This window comes from Pleurodeles waltl, chromosome 12, assembly GCF_031143425.1.
Source record: "Pleurodeles waltl isolate 20211129_DDA chromosome 12, aPleWal1.hap1.20221129, whole genome shotgun sequence".
NCBI lineage: Eukaryota > Metazoa > Chordata > Amphibia > Caudata > Salamandridae > Pleurodeles > Pleurodeles waltl.
The window spans coordinates 435,724,777-435,750,359 of record NC_090451.1 but is presented as its reverse complement, the minus strand read 5'-3'; the positions used below and the strand labels follow the sequence as shown (position 1 = coordinate 435,750,359).

The following is a 25,583-nucleotide window of genomic DNA, read 5'->3' as shown; positions in this document are numbered from 1 at the left end:
GTCTGAGCCAATGTTCTCAATAGTGCTGACCAGAGTGTTGTCTGCCCTGATTAAACACGTGTGCAGCTACATCGTTTTCCCCCAGTTGGAGAATTTGGCTACAGTGAAAGCTGATTTCTATGCAATGGGACATATCCCCAACATTATTGGGGCAATTGATGGAACACATATTGCATTTGTCCCCCCCTGGTGAAATGAACAGGTGTTCAGAAATCGAAAGAGCTATCACTCCATGAATGTGCAGATGGTGTCTCTGGCGGACCAGTACATCTCCCACGTCAATGCAAAATATCCTGGGTCTGTGCATGATGCCTTTATCGTGAGGAATAGCAGCATCCCAAATGTGATGGCTCAACTCCAGAGGCACAGGATGTGGCTAATAGGCGAGCCCTGGTTCCCACCAGGTATATGTTGGTGTATGGGTATGGTGTGGGCCCTAAGGGTTAGTGTGTGGCCAACAGTTGTCGCTCGATATTTGCAGGTGACTCTGGTTACCCCAACCTCTCACGGCTACTGATCCCTGTGAGGAATCCCAGGACAAGGGCAGAGGAAAATGACAATGAGGCACATGTGCGAACAAGAAGAATTATAGAGAGAGCCATTGGCCTCCTGAAGGCCAGGTTTCGTTGCCTACGTCTAACAGGTGGATCCCTGTGCTACTCACCCAAGAAAGTCTGCCAGATCATCGTGCTATGCTGTATGTTGCACAACCTTGCCTTGCTTCGCCAAGTGCCTTTTCTGCAGGAGGAGGAGCCTGGAGATGGCCGTGTGGCAGCAGTGGAATCTGTGTACAGTGAAAATAGGGAGGTAGAGGATGAGGACAACATAAGTGCAATAATTTGTCAATACGTCCAATGACACACAGGTAAGACAGTGTACATTCACATTTAATTGACAGTTTTGTTTTGAAATTGTCACTGGCAGGCTGTTTTTCCCACTTTTATGGCCACTCACTGTACCCTTTGGCATCTCTATTTGCAGATATTTGTGTCACACTATCGCGCCTGGTGTGTTGACTGCAGCCAACTACAGGTCTTTCCTATGTTTACATTACTGTACAGTTGAATTACAATGTTTAAATCTTGTTAAACTAATACATACTTAAATCATTTGAAATACTCCTTATTTATATTTTTTCAAAGGGTGGTTATTTAAGTGCTAAGAAGTAGAGGGGGTAGTGGAATGGGCTGGGTTGATGAGGGAGGAAAGTCCAGGTTAGAGTCCAGTCTATTTGTATCACAGGTGCATTGTCCAAGGGGGCATAGGAAGGGGAGCAATGGCAGTTCAAGCTGGACAGAGTGACAGAGTGGGACACAAGGGTGACAATCAGGAGAATCTTATTTCCTGGCAGGGGTCTTGGCAATAGTCTCTGGCTTCTGCCTGGATCGCAGGGAATGTTTGTGGGGTGGTTCTCCCTCTGCAGGGGTCCTGTTGGTCCTGTTGCGGGGCCTCCTGTCCACTAGCAGCAGCGGAGGTGGAGGGCTGTTCGGTGGTTTGGCTAGTGTCAGGGGCCTGGTGGTGTGCCACTGCCTCCCTCATAGTTTTGGCCATGTCTGACAGCACCCCTGCAATAGAGACCAGGGTGGTGTTGATATCCTTCAAGTCCTCCCTGATCCCCAGGTACTGTCTCTCCTGCAGCCGCATGTTCTCCTGCAACTTGTCCAGTATCTGGCCCAGCGTATCCTGGGAATGTGAGTGTCTCCTGGAGAGTCGGCTCCCTGGGCCTGTCCTCCCCCTGTCGCACAGCAGTCCTCCCAGCTTCCCTGTTGTCCTGTGCCTCTGTCCCCTGAACCGTGTGCCCACTGCCACTGACCCCTGGTCCCTGATCGTCCTGTGTTTGTGGGGTGGCCTGGGGTTCCTGTAGAGGTGGACACACTGCTGATTGACGTGTCCTGGGGACAGAAGTATGGGCCCGCTGGGAGGGTGCTGTGGTGGCGTTTCCTGAGGTAGGAGGCTCTGTGGTGGTGTGTGACTGTGCCTGGGAACCGACTGTCCGGAGATCCCTGATGGGTCAGGTTGGTCATCTAGATCCAGGCGAGCAGAGCTGCTGTCATCACTGTGAGCCTCTTCTGGGGGGTACTGGATGTTGCTGGCACCTCTTCTCCGGTGACATTGGCTGGGGTACCTGTGGGGATGTGAATGCAGTGTTATTGTTTTCTGCGTGTGACATATTGTCCATGGGTGTGTTGCCCTCAATGGCTGTTGTTGCCCTGGCAGATTTGCCTTTGTGTGATTTGCTATTTGGTGGGCTAGGTGATTCTTTCCAGTGTGCATGCAGTGGTGATAGGTGTCCATGCAGGTCTGTGAGGTGTGTCCATGCATTGGTGTTGCATGCAGGGCTTGGTATTGGGATGAGTGGGTTGCGATAGTGGGCATGTGGGAGGTGGTGAAGTGATGGGAGTGAGGGTGGGGGTTTGTGATGGCATGCAGGGAGAGGGGGTGATAGTAATAGCGATATGACTTGCCAGAGTCCAGTCCTCCTCCTACTCCTGCCAGGCCCTCAGGATGCATGTTTGCAAGACTTGCTCCTCCCATGTTTTTAGTTGTGGGGGAGGAGGTGGGGGTCCACCCTCAGTTGTCTGTACAACTAGTTGGTGTCTTACTGCCACGGTACACACCTTCCCCCGTAGGTAGTTTCACCTCTTCCTGATGTCATCCCTAGTTCTTGGGTGCTGTCCCACGGCGTTGACCCTGTCCATGATTCTCCACCATAGCTCCATCTTCCTAGCAATGGATGTCTGCTGCACCTGTGATCCAAATAGCCATGGCTCCACCCGGATGATTTCCTCCACCATGGCCCTTAGCTCCTCCTATGTGAACCTGGGGTGTAGTTGTGGTGCCATGGGTGTAGTGTGAGTGGTGTGGGTGAGGGTGTGTGGGGTGATGTGTTAGGTGTGTGATGTAAGGTGCGTGGATGGTGTATAGGTTATGATGTTATGTGGCTTTGGTTGTGTGGATGCTCTTGTTGTCTGTCTCTGGTGGCTATTCTTTCTAGTCTTAAAGGGTTGTGGGTGGGTGTTTTATAGTGGTGTGGGTGTGTGGTTGTGGTGTGTGTATGGGTGTCAGGTGTGTGTTGTTTGAACTGTCCAATGTGGTGTAGTTTTGTTTGAGTGTGTGTATTTTGAGCGCAGCGGTATGTACCGCCAATGGTTTACCACCATTGAATGTCCGCTGCGGTGATTCGTGGGTCATAATGTTGTGGGCTTAGTTCTGTTGGCATAACGGTGTGGGTTTGGATACCCCCAGTTTATCACTGACCTTTGGGCTGGCAGACTTGTGTGTGTGGCTGTATAGTGACGGATTCGTATGTGTGTGTCATAATATGATTGGCGCTAAACCGCTGCGGCGGCATTATGTTGGCGGCAGTAGGCATGGCGGTAAGTGGGATTTATCTCCGATATCATAATGAGGGCCCTCATTCTGACCCCGGCGGTTTGAAACCGCCAGGGCAGAGGGCCGCGGAAGTACCGCCAACAGGCTGGCGGTGCTTCATGGGCAATTCTGACCGCGGCGGTAAAGCCGCGGTCAGAAAAGGGCAACCGGCGGTTTCCCGACGGTTTACCCCTGGCCCAGGGAATCCTCCAGCGCCACCATGGGGATTCCGACCCCCTTCCCGCCAGCCTCTTCCTGGCGGTTTACACAGCCAGGAAGAGGCTGGCGGGAACGGGTATCGTGGGGCCCCTGGGGTCCCCTGCACTGCCCATGCCACTGGCATGGGCAGTGCAGGGGCCCCCTAACAGGGCCCCATAATGATTTTCAGTGTCTGCTTTGCAGACACTGAAAATCGCGTCGGGTGCAACTGCACCCGTCGCACCCCTGCAAATCCGCCGGCTCCATTCGGAGCTGGCTTCCTCTTTGCAGGGGCTTTCCCGCTGGGCCGGCGGGCGATCTTCTTGAGATCGCCCGCAGGCCCAGCGGGAAAGTTAGAATCCCTGCCGCGGTAATTTGACCGCGGTGCGGTGTTTGGGCGGTTTCTGCCCGGCGGGCGGCGCCCGCCGCCCACCGGGGTCGGAATGACCCCCTATGTCTCCTCATTCATCAAAGTCAGTGAGAAAGAAACATAAGAAGTGGTGTCATGACTATTTACATCGCTCCTCAAAGGATGAATCGCCGATGTCAGTATCTCCACATCCAACTTCGGAGGAGGGTAGACAGAGTGACACTCTGGCTGTGCCTCCGGTGCCATTTCCAGCATTGCCTTCAGCTCCAGCGCCACAGCCAAATTCACTTCAGCCTGAGGACACACCCCCAATCTTGGATTTGGCTCCTCAACCTCAACAGGAGCAGGTGTAGCCAGCTCTCCCAGCATCAATAGCAGCAGTTATCCCTCCCCCTCTAAAAATTTTACAAGGGGTGTGAGAGGTGTAGGCAACAAGCAGTTCCCCTTCCCCCATCTTTCTCCTCATTCTCTTCCTCCTCTGCCAACATCACAAATGGCAGTGCTAGTTTTCCCATCTTAGAGTGTGCTTTACCAGTGGGAGAATGGTTGTCCTAATTTCTACATCAGTGGAGATCCATAACATCTGACCTATGGGTGTTAAAAAGTGTGGGCAAGGGGTATGTCCAACCCTTCCAGGAATTTCTCCCACCCTTTCCACCCAAACTAAATTTACTTTCCACAGACCATCTTCAGCTCCTTCAACAGGAGGTCCAATCATTACTTCAAAAGGATGCAGTGGAGTAGGATCCAGAGCAAGAACGGGATCAGGGATGCTACTAACTGTATTTCCTGATTCCAGAACAGTTGTTTGTGTCCAATCCTAGACCTGGGGATTTTGAACTGGTTTCTCAAAAATAAAAAATTCAAGATCCTGACCGTAGCTCACATGCTTCTTGCACTAGAGAAATAATGCTGGATTAATTCAATTGACTTACTTCTGCTCCTTGAGTCTTCATGACAATGATGACAGTGGTTGCAACTCATCTCAGAAAGTTGGGAATACCGGTATTCCCTTACAGAGATGATTGGCTCATCAAAGACAAGTCTGCAGTGTTGACATTGCACCACTAGGTGGTGAAGATTCAGTGGTTGTTGAACCTCGGCTTTTCCATCAACAAGTCTCACCTAGAGCCCTCTAAGCGCACTCTGTTTATAGGGGCCGAACTGAACACCACGTTGTGTCAAACCTTTCCTCCTCAGAGGATTCTGGGCATTCAGGCTATGATTCTGATGTTTCAGGATGGAGCAATGGCTCCAATCCTGAAGGTCTTTCACCTGTTAGGTCTGTTATCCTCGTGCATTGTTGGTCATCCATGCATGCTGGTACATGAGAGGACTCCAGTGATATCTTTGCAGGCAGTGGTTTCAGACAAACTGGGATCAACAGGTGTCTGTAAAGATCTCCAGAGGCACTGAAGTGGATCTTCAATTAAGGGGGACTCCTCAGGTAGGCCTCTTGGCCATTCGAGAGAATGCACACTGTCTGTCATTCTACAGCCTCCTGTATGCAATGCAGGGGTCATTGGGGGGTGCGTTTCAGCTGAACTGGAGCTCCCAGCTGTTTTACGTGTACCCTCCCATACCCCTGATTCCACGGGTTCTGAGGAAGATTCACCATGACCAGGCTCAGGTATTCTTTATTGCCCCAGGCTGGCTATTAAGGGTGTGGTATACAGACCTTGTTCACCTCTCCCTATGCCCTCTGCTCTGTCTCCCTCTCAGGGCAATTCTTCTCTTGCATGTCACAGGGGCAGGTTTTAGACTCACACCTCCAGAGCCTGCATATACATGCTTCGACACTGAATGGGGCAACATGAGTTCCTTTTCACTACCCCCTGAACTGGTAGATGTTATTTTATTGTCCAGAAGACACTCCACCATATAGGTATATGCTGGTAGATGGTCTAAATTTGTTCAGTAGTATGATGATAATTTCTTGGATCCTTTAAAGGTTCATTTGTCAGATGTTTTACATTTTGACCTTTCTTTGGTGCAGCAAGGCTGTGCAGTTTCCACATTTAAGGGTTATTTGTCTGCTCTTACAGCTTTTTTTTGTTTACCAGATCAACCTTCTCTGTTTAAGCCTCTGACTGTTTAATGTTTATTTAGGGACTTACAAATAAATACCCTCCCACTCCTTTCATCATAGTTCAGTGGGATCTTAATTTCGTTCTTACTCCTCTAATGTATCCTCTGTTTGAACTTCTATAGAGCTGTCCCTTGAAATTTCTAACATTTTAGATGATTTTCTTATATCCATAACATCTGCAAGGCTAGTCAGTGAGCTACAGGCCTTAAGCCTCCCTTCACTACTTTTTCAATCAATCAATCAATCACAGATATTTATAGAGCGCACTACTTACCCGTTAGGGTTTCAAGGCGCTGGGGGGGGGAGGGGGATTGCTACTGCTCGAAGAGCCAGGTCTTGAGTAGTCTTCTGAAGGCGAGTAGGTCTTGGGTCTGTCGGAGGTAGGTAGGGAGCGTGTTCCAGGTCTTGGCGGCGAGGTAGGTGAAGGATCTGCCGCCGGAGGTGGTTCGTTGGATGCGGGGGACGTTGGCGAGGGCGAGGCTCGCGGAGCGCAGTTGGCGGGTCGGAGTGTAGAAGTTGAGTCTGTCGTTGAGGTAGGAGGGGCCGGCGTTGTGAAGTGCCTTGAGTGCGTGGGTGAGGTTTTTCCCTGATAAGTTGGTGCTGAGAACCAGGGCTGCCTTCCTGCCAAAAGTTGTTACTCCCTTCCACTTTGGTCAATCCATCACCCTTACCGCTTCTGTCATCCTCCTCATCCAAAGAGGAGGAAAGGTTTAATCAATTTGACCCCAAATGAGCTGTCAATTTCTACATGGACAGGACACAGTAAATTCAGTATGGTTCAGCTTTTTTGTGGTGTACATTGGGAAGTTGAAAGGAAATGCGAGGAACCTGCATGTAGATGTATCCATCAGAAGAACAAATTACTTACGTTCGGTAATGCTTTTTCTGGAGAATACAGTATCTAACTGCAGATTCCTTACCGACCCACCCTCTTTCCTGTTACTTTTCTGTATATACAGAAGGAACTTGGTATGTACATTTAGTATGTACGTGCATTTTCATATGTAAATCTTTAATTTTGAGATTAGAAACTGTAATTCCAGTTGTGATGTTCCATCCGTTCTCCTCAAAGGTTGTATAAAATGGGTGGAAACTGACATCAGCATGCCAATGGGCCTTCTTATGGCTCCAGTGACGTGATGCGGTGGAACATGCAGAGCTTTGTATATACTGATGACCCTGTTGATGTGGGAGGGCTATCAAAAAAGTTTCTATGAAATGCTGGCACACAAGGATATTCAAAAGATGAGTAATTCAAAAGGTGAGTAATCCACAGGTATGTAACATATCCACTAGCATGAGCATTACCAAAAGTAAATACCTTGTTCTCCAGTGATAAAAATAACCCTATTCATGAACTCATATTCTGACGTACATTTAAATAGATACCTTTTGTTCATATTCAGTATTTATTCATTAGATAGCTCCTCTTGAAAGGATGCATTGTTGGTACACAATGAAAAACTATTGTAAGCCATGCCTTGGTTTATAGCTTTGGGCATCGCAGGCTGTCCAACAGTTAACATCCCTGTGCCTGGAAATGTCTGATGGATGTACTGTTATATTACTTTTGTACATAAGCCTCAAGTGCAACAATTTATGATTGAACGCTTTGAACCTAGTTTTCTTTTCTGCTATTTACATTTACTATTTTATTATGACAATTAGTTGGAACTACCTTTAGTAAGATACATAAATCACCCCTAGCAGAAATACGAATTTGGCCTAGTTTATATAAATGTATAATTTTTTGGGTTCACACCACTTTCCCCAACAAATTGCTAGTTGGCTGAAACTGCAAACAAGCATTGACAACACCAACATGTCTTGCCTAGTGAGAGATATTGGGTTTGCAAATGCCTTTTAGCCATGTTGTACAGCAGCATGGTTGCTGTTCGGCATAGCTACAAGTTAGTAGCATAAGTTAGAGTGTTGTAGAGGAGAGTGGAGTAGAGTGGTGTAGAGTGGAGTGCAATTGAGTGGCGTAGATTAGAGTGGGTAGAGTAGAGTGCCATAGAGTAGAGTGCCATAGAGTAGAGTGGCATTGTCTACAGTAGAGTGGAGAGGAATAGAGTAGCATAGAACAGAATGGCAGGAGCACAGTGCATTGCGTGAAGTAGAGTGGCACGTACTGACGCAGAGTGGAGCAGACTGGCACATGGTTGAGAGGTATAGAACAGAGTGGAGTGGAATGGAATGCCTAACAGTAGAGTGGCGTAGAGTAGCACAGATTAGAGTAGAGTGGTGTAGAGTAGGGTAGGGTGTACTGGCATAGAGTAGAGTGGAAAAGAGTGGCATAGATGAGTGTAATATAGTGTGGAGTAGAGTGGAGTGAGTGCAGTAGAGTTTCGTATAGTGAAGTGGACTGTTATTGAGTGGCATAGAGTATAGTGACAAAGAAGAGGGGCATAGAGTAGAGTAACACAGAGTATAATGGCACTGTGTAAAGTACAGTGCCGTGGCGTAGAGTGGCATAGAGTGGAGTGGAGTAGAGGAGAGTGGTGAGAAGCAAAGTGGTGCAAAGTATAATGGCATAGAGTGAGTGGCAAAGATTGGTATAGGATGGTCTTGAGTGGCATATAGTAGAGTTGAGAGGGGTGGAGTAGAGTGGTGTAGAGTGTCACTGCATGGAGTGGAGTATAGTAGAGTGGAGTGCCATAGAGTGGAGTTGAGTGAAGTGGCATAGATAAAGTGGAGTGGCATGCAGTAGAGTGGAGTGGTGTAGAGTAGAATGGAGTAGCGTGGTGCATTGTGGAGTGGTGTGGGGTAGAGTTGACTGGCATAGACTAGCAAAGAGTGGAGTGGCATAGAATTGTACAGTTTACAGTGTGAGCAACTAAAGAATCAATGGAGGAGGCAGATAGGGTGAAAGCAACATAACCAAGAAGCAGGAGGCCTGTATTAAAAGTAGGAAATCACATGGCACATCCAAGAATAATACCAAATTGCTTATAAAATAAAAAAATGCATTGCAAAATGACGAGCAAGAACAAAGATGAGGCAGAACACATGTACTTAGTGCATGCTCAAGAAAGGATGGGAAGCGTACAGGAGCTAAGCAATCAAAAGATGACAAATCAGAATGACACCCAAAACAACTAATGGTATGCTCTGGCAAGGTTGGTAACCCACTGAACAGCAAACAATACATCTTGCGCAACATGAGAGGGAGGTAAGGAAGGTGAGATACAAAGGAGTGCCATCATTGTTATTAAGTAGACTCCCCACAACTACAGTGACTACCCATAGAAAGACTGGCCAGGAGTGAGGGCAACTGCTCTCAAATCATATACAAAAATGACTGCAAAAAGGGCACAAACATTAACACAAAATGTTTTCTTTAATTCAGCTCTCCAACATTATAAATGTAGGGGTGCAGAATACACATGTAGCACTAAATCTTCCTATTGGTATTCTCAGACAGCACAGTTCAGAAACAGAAAAAGGCTAATGCTGTTCACTGTTTCCGAGCTGTGATATCTGAATATAAAGAACTAACAGTCTCATTTTGATTTTGCGGACGAATTAAGTACTGTCACACAGCAATGTACCTTGCTTGACGGATGGCTCCATAAACATGACGCAGCCAAACATGAAACTTCCAATATATATATATTTTTTTTAATAAAAAGAAAATCCTAAAGCTGGATTCCAAATAGGGAGCACATCTGGAGGAACTTGCATGGCCATAAAAGTATGAAAAGGGGTACAAAGTGTGCTTACTTTGAGCCAGTGGTTGTAGGTGGGGCCCACTGCCACTCACATTTGGGCAGTTAGTTTTCTTGAAAAGACTTTGAAATAAAGCAAGAGAGAGAAAAATCTACCAGGGGAAGAATGAGCAAGCGAAAAATGGGAAACAGTGACAAAGGGAAAAGGGAGGGATGAAAAAGAATTTTCAAGAATGAGATACAGAGGCAGGGAGCGCCTGGTGATGAAGTTCATCGGAACTAGGTGGAATCAGGATTACACATCAGCTTTGGTATTAGACCCTTAACTTCAATAGCATTGGCCACTGACTTCTGAGCAAAACATTAAGGGCCATATTTATACTTTTTGACGCACAACTGCGCCAACGCAGTTGTGCGTCAAAAATTTTAACGCTGGCTAACGCCATTCCAAAGCGCCATGCGGGCGCCCTATTTATGGAATGACGTTAGCCGGCGCAGCTGACTGGTGTGCGTCAAAAAAAATGACCCACACCAGGCAGCGCCGGCGTAGGGGAAAATGGAGCTTGGGCGTCAAAAAATGGGGCAAGTCAGGTCTGAGGCAAAATATTGGCCTCAACCCGATTTGCGCCATTTTTTTTTACTCCCAACCCCCATTGAAATGACTCCTGTCTTAGCACAGACAGGAGACATGCCCCCTTGCCCAATGGCCATGCCCAGGGGACTTATGTCCCCTGGGCATGGTCATTGGGCATAGTGGCATGTAGGGGGGCACAAATCAGGCCCCCTATGCCACAATTTTTTTTTAAAAAAAATACTTACCTGAACTTACCTTAAGTTCCCTGGGATGGGTCCCTCCATCCTTGGGCGTCCTCCTGGGGTGGGCAAGGGTGGCAGGGGGTGTCCCTGGGGGCATGGGAGGGCACCTCTGGGCTCCTTCCGAGCCCACAGGTCCCTTAACGCCTGCCCTGACCAGGCGTTAAAAAATGACTCAAAAGCAGCTGGACGTCATTTTTTTTGACCCGCCCACTCCCGTGCGTCATTTTTGCACGGGAGTTTAAATAAGGCGCACATGCCTTGGAGTCATTTTTTAGATGGGAACGCCTACCTTGCATATCATTAACGCAAGGTAGGTGTCCACGCTAAAAAATGACGCAAACTCCAAGATCTTTGGCGCTAGACGGGTCTAACGCCAAAGTATAAATATGGAGTTAGCTTTGCGTCGGATTTGCGTAAAAAAAAACGACGCAATTCCGGCACAAACAGAGTATAAATATGCCCCTAAATTCCTGGGCTTATTCTTTTACAAATTAAGCATCGAGTACACTGTGTGGTACAGCCTTGCAGGGTAATCTCAATCACAATAGGGGAAACCTGGAATCAGGTCAAAAACTGGCCCAATACCATGCAGTAACGTGTCTTGAACCTGACTTTACTTCTCCACCTATAATGAGGAAGTAAAACTAGCATGTTTCATCCAGAAAGTCCAAAACATTTCTCTTCTTCTTATGATTGTAGATGGTTGCTAACCTGTCTAACTGTGAAACAGGAAATTCTGTAGAAACTATTACCTGCATGAGGAAGAAAACTGAGGAGGAAATCCTGAAAGTTACCTTAGAAATGGTATGTGTAAAAAATTGCAGTTTTACAAATCAAACTTCAATGCGAGAGTGATGTGTAAAGATGTGTGATCAGTGAACTTAGGAATATTAACTTTTTTCGAGCAACTTTCATGACCTTTGGTTTAGAGAGTTTGCATCTTTTTGATCTAATTGATGATTGCATTCAAATTATGAAGAATAAGAAAATGTTTGTAACAGGGATATGTCATCACTTTAACTAAAAAATCTTTTGGTTCTGATCTAGCCACATTGTACCTGGCAGAGGAGCATCAATGTTTCCTGTGACACGTCCATTTGTAAGAGTAGGAGTTGAGTTCTCAACAGTTGTGGCATAAGTGGACAATTGCCACAAGAGGTGATTTACAAGACCTACAATCTGAATAGAAAAGGGAATACAGGAGTTACATGTGTACCACCCACGAACTGGAATTCTAGGCCCAGTGGTACTGGATGCTCAAAATGTAAGAAGTGAAGAACACCTTAGCAAACAGCTTAATACACATTTATGAACAGTTTCAACACACTTTTGCCTCGATTCACAAAGAAAGTCAAAGATTTGCCCTTACTGCGGCACAAATCCATTCGGAATTCATATTCTTTTCCTCACTCATGGTTAAACTCCTACCCTTCTCCTCTGACAGGTTTGGTGGTGGTGATTTCCCTTTCCCACAGTAAAATGGATTTCCTCCTGTCCTTATAGGAGTACTTCTCCAAAACCTTTTAGTGTAGTAAACTACCTGCAAAGGATTTGTGAATGCCTGCATGCTTGCATGGTTATGAGTGTTGTCCAGCATATGCTGGTTTCCTCTCCTTGGAATATTTTCAACAGGATTCCCTGGGAAGATTTGCTCACACATAAATTAACGCAATGCTGTTTAAACAACGATGTTTAATTGTTAATGCAACTATTAATCAATGCAATTAAATTCTGCAGCACACATAGGAGGAGCACCTAGCTATTAATTATTGTTTTGGTGCAGGAAGGTGCCTCTTCCTGCACAAACACAAACACGCCTGCAACGCAGGCACCCTTGCATATGGCGCTTCCCTGCATTCTGGAAATGATGCAGCTCGGCACAGCAAAATTGCTTGCAGCACCGAGCAGCGCCATTTCCTAGTAAATAAGGCCCTACATTTACCCTTGCATATGTGCAATTAAGTTATAGAACAGGTATTGATTAACTCTGCTGTATAGGTAAAGCAAGGCTTTGTCTGGAAAAATATTTGAGACTACTCTGAAAGAAAGGAAAGCACTGAGCTGCATACACAGGGGTGTATTAACTAATCTTTCATAGAGTGCAGGGCAGCAAGCAAAGTTACAATGATGTGAATCATTTCTATTCTTTCCTGGTGCACTGCGTACAGCTTAGCACCAATGCGCGCGCTCTTGCACCATAGTGCAAGGGTGCCTGCGTTATAGGCAGAATTGTTTTTGTGCAGGAACGGACCCCATCCAAAGACCCATTTTTCTCTTTCCATGTGTGCTGCAGAATGGCGCACATGTGGAAAGAGGAAATAACAAGGAGAAATAATGATAGTTTTGCTAGTTACGTCTCACTGAGGAAGGTGTGTGATTGTGATGCATTCCTAGGTTTATCAGTTTCAGTAAATATGATAATGCACCAAAATGCATGAGTATATGCATGGGAACACCCTTGCGCCAGTTAGGGAATGCCTCCCAAGTTGAAATGTAAGTTTAAGCAGTGCAAGCAGCATTACATTTCTTTACAAAGACACGCAAATCAATTGTTCAGTGGCTTTGTAGATATTACTGAAGCTTTTGCATGGTTCTTGTGTCACCTTATGCAATGCAAGGACAGCATGAAGGGTTTATAAAACTGGGCCACAGTGTCTACCAGTACAGTGGCCAACAGAAAACCCAGTTTAAACTTCAACTAGTGAGGTCCTCAATGGCAGTGGAAGATTTTCCCATTTTACTTGAATCTCTTAGATAATTTGTCAATGTTTTTTTTTCACCCTTTCTCCAGGCAAAGCAAAGAAGGGTGACAAGGTGACAAAAAATATAGATACAGATTTACCAAGACACACAAGGCCTCCCGCATGGCTTGGTAAATCTGATGAAAGCAAGGCAGCGCAAGTCGCGGCCTTCAGTTACTTTAGACTGCATGAAAGGGATGTTACATGGTGGAGTGTGGGTGTTACCATTCATCCACTTATGCATTCTGACCCATTCACAGATTTACAAAAAGCGCTGCAAATGTGGTGCTAAAAAAGTATAAATATGGGCCTCAGAGTTCTAAAGTACCCTAACCAAGAAAGCAACAAGGCTTTATCAGTACAGAATTCATAAACATAAGAACACTCCTATGACCGTCCCCATCATTGGCTTGAAGAGCACCCAGGAACTAATCCAACCATATATTGAAAGATTTGGTGGGGTGTATCATTAACGCTTAGATCTCATTTGAAACTGGTGTGAAATTGCAGAAGGTGTCGGGGTAGACAGTCTGTAGAGCGATTTGTTTTCTGGCTCCGATCTCACTATCATATGCTCAATTCACAGCCCTCGCCATGTGATCTCCTATTTGTTAATGAATCTCTTTCTATAGAGCCAACATTCCTCCACTTCAAGTCATGTCCTGCCATATCTCCTAGGTGAACTGGGTATCTTTACATCATAATGTGCCAAAGCCATAATAAATTACAGGATATTTTTATTTCCATTAAACATTCTACTTTAACCATTTATATATTTTTTTTAAAGAAGAGATTACTACAGCAACATATTTCTCCAACGCAACTAATGAGTGAATATGTTTACAATCTAGCCAAATCTGTACGTACCCGCTGTCGTGGATGGCATATTTCTTCCGAAAAGCCCAGAGGAGCTTCTGGTTAAGAAGGAGTACAATCCAGTGCCCTACGTGGTTGGCTTCAACAACGACGAGTGTGGGTGGCTACTCCTTACAGTAAGCATCTATTTATTATTATACAATAATACTGATGATGCCAGAAATGTGCACACATTCCCTTTACTACATTTATTGGTCATTTGGGCGCGCTTTTTGTTTGAATGAGAATCAGTAAAGTTGCTGCTTTAGTTCAGGAATGTGAATCACAGTAATGCAGTGTCGCAGATATAATCAACATAGTGATCCAAGCAATTTATATTCAAACGTGGGATTCCCCCCCGACCATACTTGCTTGTTGCTGTTTTCCTTAGAATTTTGTTTTCTGTCATTCGTAGGAGTGTAAGGCTTCACACAATTATACTCTTAAAGGATTGCAAGACTCTCAAGCAAGGCTTATTAATTTCTGCAGGTGAATGAAAATGGAGGACACCTGCCCCGATTGGTGAGGATAGAGACTTTTGTGATGCAACTGTGGCGCAAACCATCAAATCATGTTTATGAGGCCACGCAAAGGCACTTTTTCTGGCTTTGAAGGGCCTCATAAACATGAAGTAAGGCAAGGTAGCTCAGATCTCTGTATGACCTTATTCTGCATCAGGGAGGCATTCCATGGGTGAAGAGGTGGGTGTCCCATGCAACACCTATGGATTTGGACGAGTCCCAAGGTTGACAAGAGCATGTAAACCTGAGGATGCGCCTAAACCTTACCCTCCCATTTGGAGGCACAGCAAGAAGAAATATCACTATTTCTACTCATTTTTCCTCTTTCTATGTGTGCTGCAGAATGCAGCCCACATAGATATTGAAAACCGCCTCCCAGGATTGTTTTTGTGCCGGGAGGTGGCCCTTCCTGCACAAAAGCAATCCTGCATGCAATGCAGGCACCCTTGCACAATGGTGCACGGGTGTTTCTGTTGGTGCTAGGCTGCCAAAACAGCACCAGCGCACTGAGAAAGGACTGTAAAGTGATGTATGTAATAGATACTCTGCATTTCTGCCATTTCTCTTTGACCTAAGACAGTGCAGCAAGTTGACTTGCTGCTCTCCCCTATGCCAGATTCTCATGAATTTTATTTTCCATCATCAGGCCGAGTGTAAAAGAGAGAAAATCCGAAAAGGTAGCAAGGAGTAAAAAGACGGTACGTGTAGGGTGGTGGAAGAAAGAGGCATAAGGTGGATTCAAGCAGCGTTGGTTTAATCAGCCTCGGTGTTCGGCAGCCTCAGAATTTGTCCATGCTAGTGGCCATCCTTAGAAAAAATATTGGGATCCTGAATTTGTGCTTTTTGCCTTTTACAAATTAAGATCTGCCAACAAGCATAGATAAAGAGCCCACAGAAAGAGATCACACATAGAATAGTTATGCTTACGACTGTACATGACATGGCTCTTGAAATGCACTAACGAGCACTGTCACAACTAAGGTAAAGGATGAATTCTATTTGAAAACATTTGTAACTTGGTGCAGAAAGCAGATTACATTTTACAAAAAAACGATCAATATGGCTCAAATGCATCAACAAAAATCAGGGGTTATACAATTTAATGGTGGGCCACTGTCATCTGATCAAACCTTTTGCGGAAGACACTGAGCAAGGATGCTGCTCCCAAAAATAGGATTGATTTGGTTAGAGATTTGGATGTGTTCATTATTAAAATAGCATTTTTCAACACCTTTGGCAATTAAGGGGAGCCTTCGGCTAGAACAAAAGTGAGTCCGAAAGAAATGGGGTTATCTAATCGTTGTAGAAGGCAGAAACGCCAGCCATAATATAATGAAATGTATTTGTGTTTAGAAGATGGCATCAGTTACTGAAACAGGAAATTTACTTTGAAAATGTGACATTTTTAATGCAAGAAACCTGGTTGCTATATGGGTAAACGTTAGATGGTTTTACTATGTTTGTTACTCCAACTGTTCGAGGCGAAAGGTTTAGGCCACTAGGAAGGCAAAGAATATTAATAAACAGAAAAAGGGGTGATGTCTAAAACTGTAATGGAAAAAGATGTAATCAGCAAGATTGAACAGTAGTAAGAATTGAGGAGTACACAATCTAAAATTAAACTGGCCTGCATTTATTTGTATGCTATAATAAGGTTCCAATTTAAAAGTATTTAGGTTCATTGAATGAACAGTGGCCCACTGCCTTACGCCAATGTGAACGGGCAGGAATGCACTGTATTTATGAAATACATTGCATTCCTGTCCTTTACCCCTGTGCCAGTGCTGAATTTGCTGCCTAACTGCAATGCAGGCACCCTGCCACCCTGGTGCCAGGGTGTCTGGTTCGCACGCAGGATTGTATTTTTTGCAGGAAGGAGCACAAAAACCTTCCTGAGTAGTATTTTCCTCTTTCTGTAGGACACCTGGAAAGAGGAAAAAATTAGGAGAAATAAAAATATTTCTCCTACTTACGCCTGCTTTGGGGAGGCGTAAGGTTTTGGCATTTCCCCAGGTTCACCTCATTAAGTAAATCTGGTGCAGTGTCAAAATCCATTTGTGTTGCATAGGAAAATCCACTGCAATGTCCATGGAATGGCCCACTGGAACAGAGTAAGGCAAGGCAGCTTCTTGCGCTGCTTTGCATTACTCCATATCTATGAGGCCATGAAAAGTCACACAAAGTGGCTGTGTGTGGCCTCATAGATGTGGTTGAGGGACTTGCAACACCGGAGCATCAAAAAACGTGACAGTAAAAACACCACAAAAAGTACTCCACACCAATTTAGGAAAATAGATAATAAATATCTGAATAAAATAAGACGAAAACAACAAAATTCTAATATGCACAAGTCAAGATGTCATTTTTTAAAGGTTTAAATGACTCTTAATCCACAAGAATCGGTGGCTGTATCCTTTTAACAAACAGTATCTGGGATGTGTAAAAAATAATGCCGCAGAGGGACGCAGAGGAGGAGATGTGCCAAAAGCAAAGCGTTACATCGATTTTTCAGGTTTAGCAAAGGTGATGCATTGTTTCTTTACATGCTGCAAAGTGATGCGTCACTTTCGGAGAGCACGGCCTTGGTTCCTCACTCCAATGCAGGGATATTTTGATGCCAGAGGCGATGTGTGAAAAATCTAGAATGCATTGAGAAGAGGCAGCAGGCGCTGCGTCAATCTGTCAGGTGATGTAGTGATTTTTGAGCAGCAAGGCAAGCGATGCATCGATCCGGCAGGTGATACATCAAAGTTTGCAGGCATTGCATCGATTTTCTGATGTGCTTGATTTTCTTTTCTTTGGGGAAGTCTTTGATAGCCATGAGACCTCAGTACAGGAGGCATGCTCAATCCAATCCCTTGGTGAGTTCCTGTGGAGGAAGGCATAGTCCTTCCAGAGAAGTCAGGGTTAAGCAGGCAGTAGGGCAACAAGCAGGCCCGCAGTCCTTCCAGCACAGCAGTCCAGATGAGTCCTTAGGGCAGACAGGCAGTTCTTCTGACAGAGACCAGTTGTAGCTACAGAAGTGTCTGATTTGGTGGGATCACAGACCCAGTATATATATATATATATATATATATATATATATATATATATATATATATATATATACCCATATACCCAAAAGTGCCTGCCAGGAGCCATGTGGGAGGTTATCAGTCCTTTTGTGGGAGGGCAGGTCACTGGTCTTTGAGGTCTAACAGAGAGTCCCTCCACCCTTCTGTGTGCAGATGATTGCAGGTGAAGCTGAGTGCTCTGGGTTAGTTAATGGATGACTGGGTGGAATGCACAAGGGGAGTTGTCAACCAGCACAGAATAGATGTGGATTGGAGACAGGCTGTAAGGCACAGATGGTAGTAAGTGCAGAGAAATACCTGCTTTCTAAAAGTGGCAGTTCTTAAATAATAATATAGACTCCAGCTTCACCAGTAAGTAGGATTTCTCACTACCATTCTAAACATACCAAACATGGCAAGTCTATTCCTTTCAGATCAGAAATTACCACTGAAAAGCATATACGGGATATTGGAATACTGGCCTGTGAGAGGAGCAGGCTTCGCAGTAGTGAAAAATAGCTTTGGGGTTTTTTCACTACCAGGACATGTAAAACCTTTAAGTACTTGTCCTGCCTTTTTCATACATAGTACCCTGCCCTATGGGTTACCTAGGGGCTTCCTTATGGGGGACTTATATGTAAGAGAAGTGGAATTTAAGGCTTGGCAAGTAGTTTTAAATGTCGAGTCGAAGTGGCAGTGAAACTGCACACTCAGGCCTGGCAATGGCATACCTGAGACAATTGTTAAGGGGCTACTTATGTGGGTGGCACAATCAGTACAGCAGGTCTACTACTAGCATTTCATTTACAGGTCCTGGACACATCTAGTGTACTTTACTACGGACTTATAGGTAAATTAAATATACCAATTGGGTATGAGCCAATGTTACCATGTTTAGGGGAGAAAGCGCAAGCACTTTTGCACTGGTCAGCAGAGGTAAAGTGTGCAGAGTACTAAAACCAGCAAAAAATTAGATCAGAAAAATGGAGGAAGGCAGGCAAAAAGTTGGGAGAAGACCACCCTAAGACTGTGAGGTCTAACAATATTGAATTACAATTTTAAAAAACTATTTACACACCAAGTAACCATTTACATAATTCCAATTCAATATTTAATTACCACAGACAAAATAACTTGTAAAAAACATTTATATTTAAATAACTTCCCACTCTATTTCAGTGCAACGCCAACAACCCACCACTAATTTGTAAATTAGTAATTAAACGATAGAAAAATAATACAAACTTTAAAAAAAAATCAAAGTACACCTATACATTTAAAACAGCAATTAATCGTTTAAACATTTTACATAATTAATTATCAATTAAATAATTAACATAAGAAACAAAAATGTATATTTGAAATACATTCCCACCCTTTTCCCCTACAATACCTCCAACTCACTGCTAAAGTATAAATTACAATTGCAATATGCCTTAGAATAATTATGATAACAATTAATCAATTACATGATTTACACAACTATTTCCAAGTAAATAATTAACATAAATTGATTTGAAATAAAAAACAGTAATTTAAAATTTAGAGTTTTCCCAACTCAACAACCCACTACTAAATTATGAATTGCTAATTAAATGCAAACAATTTAATTACACTTGAAAAATTACAATTATAAACTACACTAAGCAAATGGAATACAATAATATCAACAATTATAATACCTACAATTAATATAATACTCACTATATATTAAAATAATTAAAAAATTGGTATTTAATACAGCTAGATGATTGTAAACAACGTTGTATAAAACAATATTTCAAAAAGTGATATCACATACTTAAAATGATATTCTTTAAGTTTATTCTGTTCCTCAATATGTTTGTAGTGATGATAATTTTCAGATTTTCAGACAATATTCATGCAACTGAAGATTTTTGTAACAATATTCTTGTAATTCATTGCCACAATGGCATCAGAATGCCCGCTGTAATAAGGATCCAGTTCCAGCTCTTTTTTTTCTTTTTATAACCACCATGCAAGTTACGATGGTCTTGAATAGGAATAAAGCAACAATCTCCCTGAAGTACTGAGAGAAAACTGAAAAAGTGTGTTGGAAAATGTTTTTGCTTTTAGAAAGACAGTTTCACAATGAGCCCTTCTTTATGGTAAAACCGCAAACATACTGACTGGACTGCATAACTAGACTGCGTTGTTCACAGCAGGGAATTCAACGTTTAGTAGGTAGACCTTTTTGAAGCACACAGAGAGCCACCTCCACTTAAAGGATTTGGTGGCACATCTGTAATACTCCAAATGATACCCTTAGACTACTGCACACATTACTTTTAATCAGCAGTTCCTGTGAGAAAAAACAGGTGGATATAGTCCAAGTACCTAACAACATCATGTTGATATACAAAAAACAATTGGCACACCTTTTCTTCTGTCTTACCATAGCCCATGTACTGTCACAATTGTGTATTATAACATAGGAGCATCAAGACCACCCTCTATGGTTGTCATGCAATTCAGACTCCCCTTCACTGAGAAAAAGCCTTTATAATCCCTTCTTACCAAGTTTCTAAACTCAGTCCATCAATAAACTATGCCCTGTCTAGAAATGTTGGTCTTGTTCCAATGTTGTCCTTATGCCATAATATACATTGTTGGACTTTCTCTGATGGATAATTTTAATCTACATTACCCCCTCTCAGAAGGAAATAAAGCAGGGCATAGATAAAAGATATTTACTGGCCCTTCCACATTACCTTGTCCTAATCTCATTGAAATTATTGGCAACAGAGAAGATACAGAACACTTCTTGTAAATCCGATAGTTTGGTTTTGAAGGAGTTGAGGGAAAAGCATACTCACTGCCTTACCTTTTTTACATGACAATTGAATCTTACACCTCAGTCTCTTTTAATCAGATAGATCTATATGCTCATCAGAAATATTTATCTGTGATTTGTTTTGCCCTTCTTAAGCATTGGAACATCACTTTACTCCTTCTCCTGCCTCCATCTGTGTCTTTGGTGACTGGCTGTGAAGCTATGCTGGTCCAAAGCAGACCGCACAGCATTAGTTTGATATACCAATGCAATTAACATCTCTGTAAGGACTGGGTCCTCTGCTACTCTTTCTTTTCAGTCTCTGAATCATAGACTTCCTTTGGGGCCCTTCATTTTTTTTAGAGCAACTAGACCCTTGTTTTCATAGGTTCCCAGCTAGAAGGTCAGTTCTTCAGTTTATCCAGACAGTCCAAAAGGACCCTTCCAGCCAAAAGCTGTCAGTACCACATGCTTCACCAGAGGGAAATCCAGAGTACATCACACCATCATTTGTATGAGTGGCCGCCATCAACAGAAGTTAAATGTCTACGTCTCTGCATTAAAATCACTGGAAAAGAGGTTATGTCTCTTAATTCTATTGTCGACACTAGTGGAATGTCTTCATTAACTTCCACCATTAGATTATAGATTATTTTCTTGTTGGTTGTGACAACATTGCATGTGTCTTTAACATCATCCCTAACGTCTACGGAGAGTGAAGTGCCGGAATATGGCATGATCTTTGGAGTGTATGTTCAAAACAATCAGGGATTCATACCATGAGGTATATAAAACATTGTAGATTCCTTGTACAAGTCAGAAGAGCATATTGCAACATTAACGGGCACATAGGTTATCAGGCTTATCCAGTTTACATCTCTGGTAAGAACAGCTAAGTCCATAGGAATAATCTCTAACAAGTATTCCTCTAGTTCCTTGCAAGGTCCTGAGTTATCTTCTTTTAAGACAAAGCCAGGATTTTTCAAAGGTTTCACCAACTACAAAAATCAGAAAGGTATTCCTACAAGAGAGCAGGGGAGGAAGAAGTTTAAATCATCCAGGACCATTTCCCACTCTGCTCACGCAACTGAACAAAAGAGTCAGAAATGACTTCCCTTTAGGGAGATAGGGGGGCTCAACTCAAGTAAACAAAATGTATTCCACCAATGATTGAGCTGATTAGTTGTTGGTCATGTGTACAGAATCCCTGTTCCCTCTTCCCCTTGCTCAACACCCATCAAGATGCTAAAGCTTCTGGGAAAATTGCAAAGAATTGGATATGAAGACCCTCAACTTTGTCTGATTGGGCTAGAGGACTTACTTCAGCAAGCAATGAGAATGGAAGCTTATGCACCAACCTTGAAAATACTTTATCAGTGTTTAGGATAATATAGTAGTGCTGCTCTCATTTATAAAACTATTCTTAATATATGAATTGGGGATGCCTGCATATATGTGCGCATTTCCAAACAAAGAAACCTACTGTTGTGGTCTATTTGTGACTTTGTGCAGCCGGTGGCCTTATTCTAGAATGTGGAACCTCTCAGTATTGCATGTTGTTATGGGTATTCTATAATCTGATCAGAGGGTGTCTTGGCTACTTTGCCAATGGTCGGTGGTCTTTGCTCAGTACACTGCAACCAACAGAGGATTTGAAATCTTCTTTGAGAGTTGTTGTTTCATGCTGCACAACTTAACATTGATGACAAATGATACCTGTAATTCCAGGTGTAGACCACAAACAATGAACCCAGATAAAAGAAAACTTTGCTGAAAATCACTTTGATCTTTTTCAACATCTTTACTGCAACAAATGGAGACTTGTCTTATATGGTGTCAGAAGTACTTTATGAAACTCTGAATTTGTTTTCTATATTACTGAGTATACTGTGATGAGATGCATGCAAGAACATGCACTCATTGTAACGGCCAATATAACAGTAAAAACTGATGAAGCTTTTTTCATTACTACAAACATTAACCAATTTTATATCAGACTGTCATCTTAGCTACTGGAGGTAGGATTCAATCTGTTTTGTGCATTTTGCCCTTGGAAGTGGTTGACTTTAGGTGTATGGCAATTACCATGGAGAGCAGATTCTTACTTCTTCCTTTAAATAACTTAGCATGCATTGTGTCTGACAGTGAGCGTATACTGTTGGGATTGTCTTACTGTGACATGTTGTAACAGGATTTGCATGTTAACGCCTCCAGTGTCTACAACATAACCACATTGTAGCATCATTCCTAGCCAGGGTACCCACCAATGACTACGCCACAAGCAGAGCTATGTTTACATGTATACATTCGTCTGCATGTCATCGCAAACTCAACATTCTAAACCTGCATTCACCTCAAAATGCTCTAACACTAACGTCACAGTTCTATGGAGTCCATCATCAGCCAAAAGGGTTCCATCCTTCATAACTTGCACAAATCTACATCTTCCTTTCTGTTAAATAAAAGATTTTTTTTTTTTACAAATGTATATAATCACGGGCCTTCAATTACCCTTTGAGGCGCTCTGAATACTCGTCCTGATCTTGTCTTTGGAAACTTGGAACCAGCAATGGAAGTGTCCATGATCTGTGTTTACGATGAAAGAGCAACAGCAGTCAGAGGTTTTCACTTGTCATTTCAGAACCAGCCTCTATGTTGACATCAGCATCTGACGAGTGGTAACCTGCATGCTGGAAATGTAAAAAATCTTGCGTAATGGATTTCCCAGAATTTATGGCAGTTACATTGCACCCCTTGCTGGACATGACATGGAATGGCTCAGCATCAAATGGAGTATCAGCTTGCATTTTCTAAACTGACAAACATGCACTTGATCTCTTCTTGTGAGAACAACATCTTTTGCATGTTGTCACTTGCCTTTGATACAGGTTTCTTCCGAAAATCTTTGAATTCTCGACTGTTGAAACTTGGGAAATTATCAGAATTCAAGATTACAGTAATACCCTATACTGGAAAGATGCTGTCTAATCTCTCAATGACTCTGTTGAATGAAAGATGAGAGATATGGAAAACTGGACCATTTATCAACAGTCACAATCAGGTGATGTTCATTATCAAGAGGACCCAAAAAGTCAACAGCAATTCTTTCCCATACATGCTTTGGCAACTCTGACATGCTTAAAGTGTTTTTCATCAAGATGAGGAAACCAGACTCAGTCTCAGAGAGGTTGCTTTGTGGCAACGATTCCACGATGTCCTTCATGGGCCACTTTAACATCAGCTGTCAGAGCCTCTCTGGAATAACAATTCTCGTACCCCTCAAGATAAAGCCTTCTTGATTCACAGAAAGTTAAACTTTGATATTTTTAAACTTCTGGTTTTCACTGTCACTGGCAAGAGGTAGAGTGTAAATTATTGCACATCAGTTCAGGACTGATGTGCAATAATTTCTTTCAGTTTTAACATGTCACTATCTTGACTTGTGGCAGTGACAAATTGCTCCAACGAGACAGCCGCCGGTGTGTTTGTTTTTACAATGAAATTTATGTTAGCTTCAGCTGCCTTTTGAAGGGGTACCATGACATTGTATAGCCCTGAATCCCTGAATGGTGCACAATCGTGTAGTTTTATTCTTGTAATTGTAAACCCCAACGATCAAAGTGAGGAGGCATCTTGGCTTTTGGATTGCTAAAGAAGTTCAAAAATGCTTGATGATTTGTCACAAGCGTAAAAGGCTTTCAATGTAAGAACACGTGTAAAAGATCACAAGCCCAATCCACTGCTAAACTATCTAAGGTTGTGAATAAGCACGTCCAGTTTGGAACAAAATTGATTTCACTGTAGCGGGATCGTGTGCCATACCCCCATCAGAAAAGATATGACCAGAGAACTTTAGCTTCATCTTATTGAATTCACATTTCCCAGCATTCAAACTTGAACCTCCATATTCAAGTAAACAACATCCTTGCTTGAGATTTTTATCTTGTTCCTTTGTGTAGCTCCGAAAACTAATATGTCATCACTATAGTTGAAAGCGTTCATGGCACAGTGTATGATACGTCAAATGACATCTTGAAAAATTTCTGCAGCTGATGACACACTGAAACTTAATCTTTTCTATCAAAACAGACCAATATGTGTAGCAAAGGTTGTAATGTACCTGCAATTCTCCTCGAGTTCCAACTGATGATATCCTTTATTTAAACCAAGGCAAGAGAAAACCTTTGCACAATTCAACAGTATTATCATGTCAGCAATGAGCAGACCTGAAAGTTGTTCTGTTTCAATTGCCTTGCTTGTTTGACAAGTTCACACAGATGCGTACACCTCCTTCAATGTCATTTTTGGGTACTTCTACTATGGGAGAAACCCATGGCATTGGATCAGTAGAATTCTCAACTATATCATGTTTAAGTAATGATTCAAGTTCATTTTCAACAGCTTTTTTAAAAATGAAATGCGAATTGTCTATGTCTTTGAGCAACAGGATGGACGTCCTCATTGATATGCAGTTTCACTTTCATAGTCTTAGGTTTGTGTAACCCATGAAACAAAAAAGGGAACTGACGTACTTTTTCATGGTCCTTCCTCAGCCCCACACTCTTCAACATCTACATAATCCCCCTAGCCAACATCCTCCGTGCACACGGAATCACTATCCTCTCCTATGCAGATGACACCCAACTCATCCTCTCCCTCATCCGCAAGCCCACCACCGCCAAAACCAACCTACACGCTGCTCTCCTCGAGCCCGCCAACTGGATGACCACTAACCACCTCAAGCTCAACTCCAACAAAACCGAGATCATCATCTTCGGCCCCAACAAAACCATATGGGACGACTCCTGGTGGCCCACCACCATAGGCCCCGCACCCACACCGGCCCAACCTACCTCAATGAAAGAGTGAACTTCCACACTCCCACACGCAACCTCCGATCAGCCGACCTCGCCCTAGCCACAGTCCCCTGCATCCAACGCACCACCACAGGAGGCAGGTCATTCTCCTACCTCGCCCCCAAAACCTGGAACTCCCTCCCCACCAACCTTCGCAAAACCAAAGACCTCCTGCTCTTCAGAAGGAACCTCAAGACATAGTTGTTCGATCAATGACCCTCCCTGCCCCCCCTTCATTCCCCCCCCCAGC

At 43.4% G+C, this 25,583-nt stretch overlaps 1 protein-coding gene across 4 annotated transcripts in view; it reads left to right on the top strand.

Moving 5' to 3' along the window:
• LOC138267774 (cocaine esterase-like) overlaps positions 1–25,583 on the top strand; it is a 403,040-nt gene that overhangs the window by 250,379 nt on the left and 127,078 nt on the right. For all 4 annotated transcript variants that reach the window (XM_069216971.1, XM_069216969.1, XM_069216970.1 and 1 more), the window contains 2 exons: positions 11,213–11,317; positions 14,106–14,246. In XM_069216971.1, coding sequence (XP_069073072.1) covers positions 11,213–11,317; positions 14,106–14,246 — 246 coding nt within the window. The remainder of the gene's footprint in view (positions 1–11,212; positions 11,318–14,105; positions 14,247–25,583) is intronic.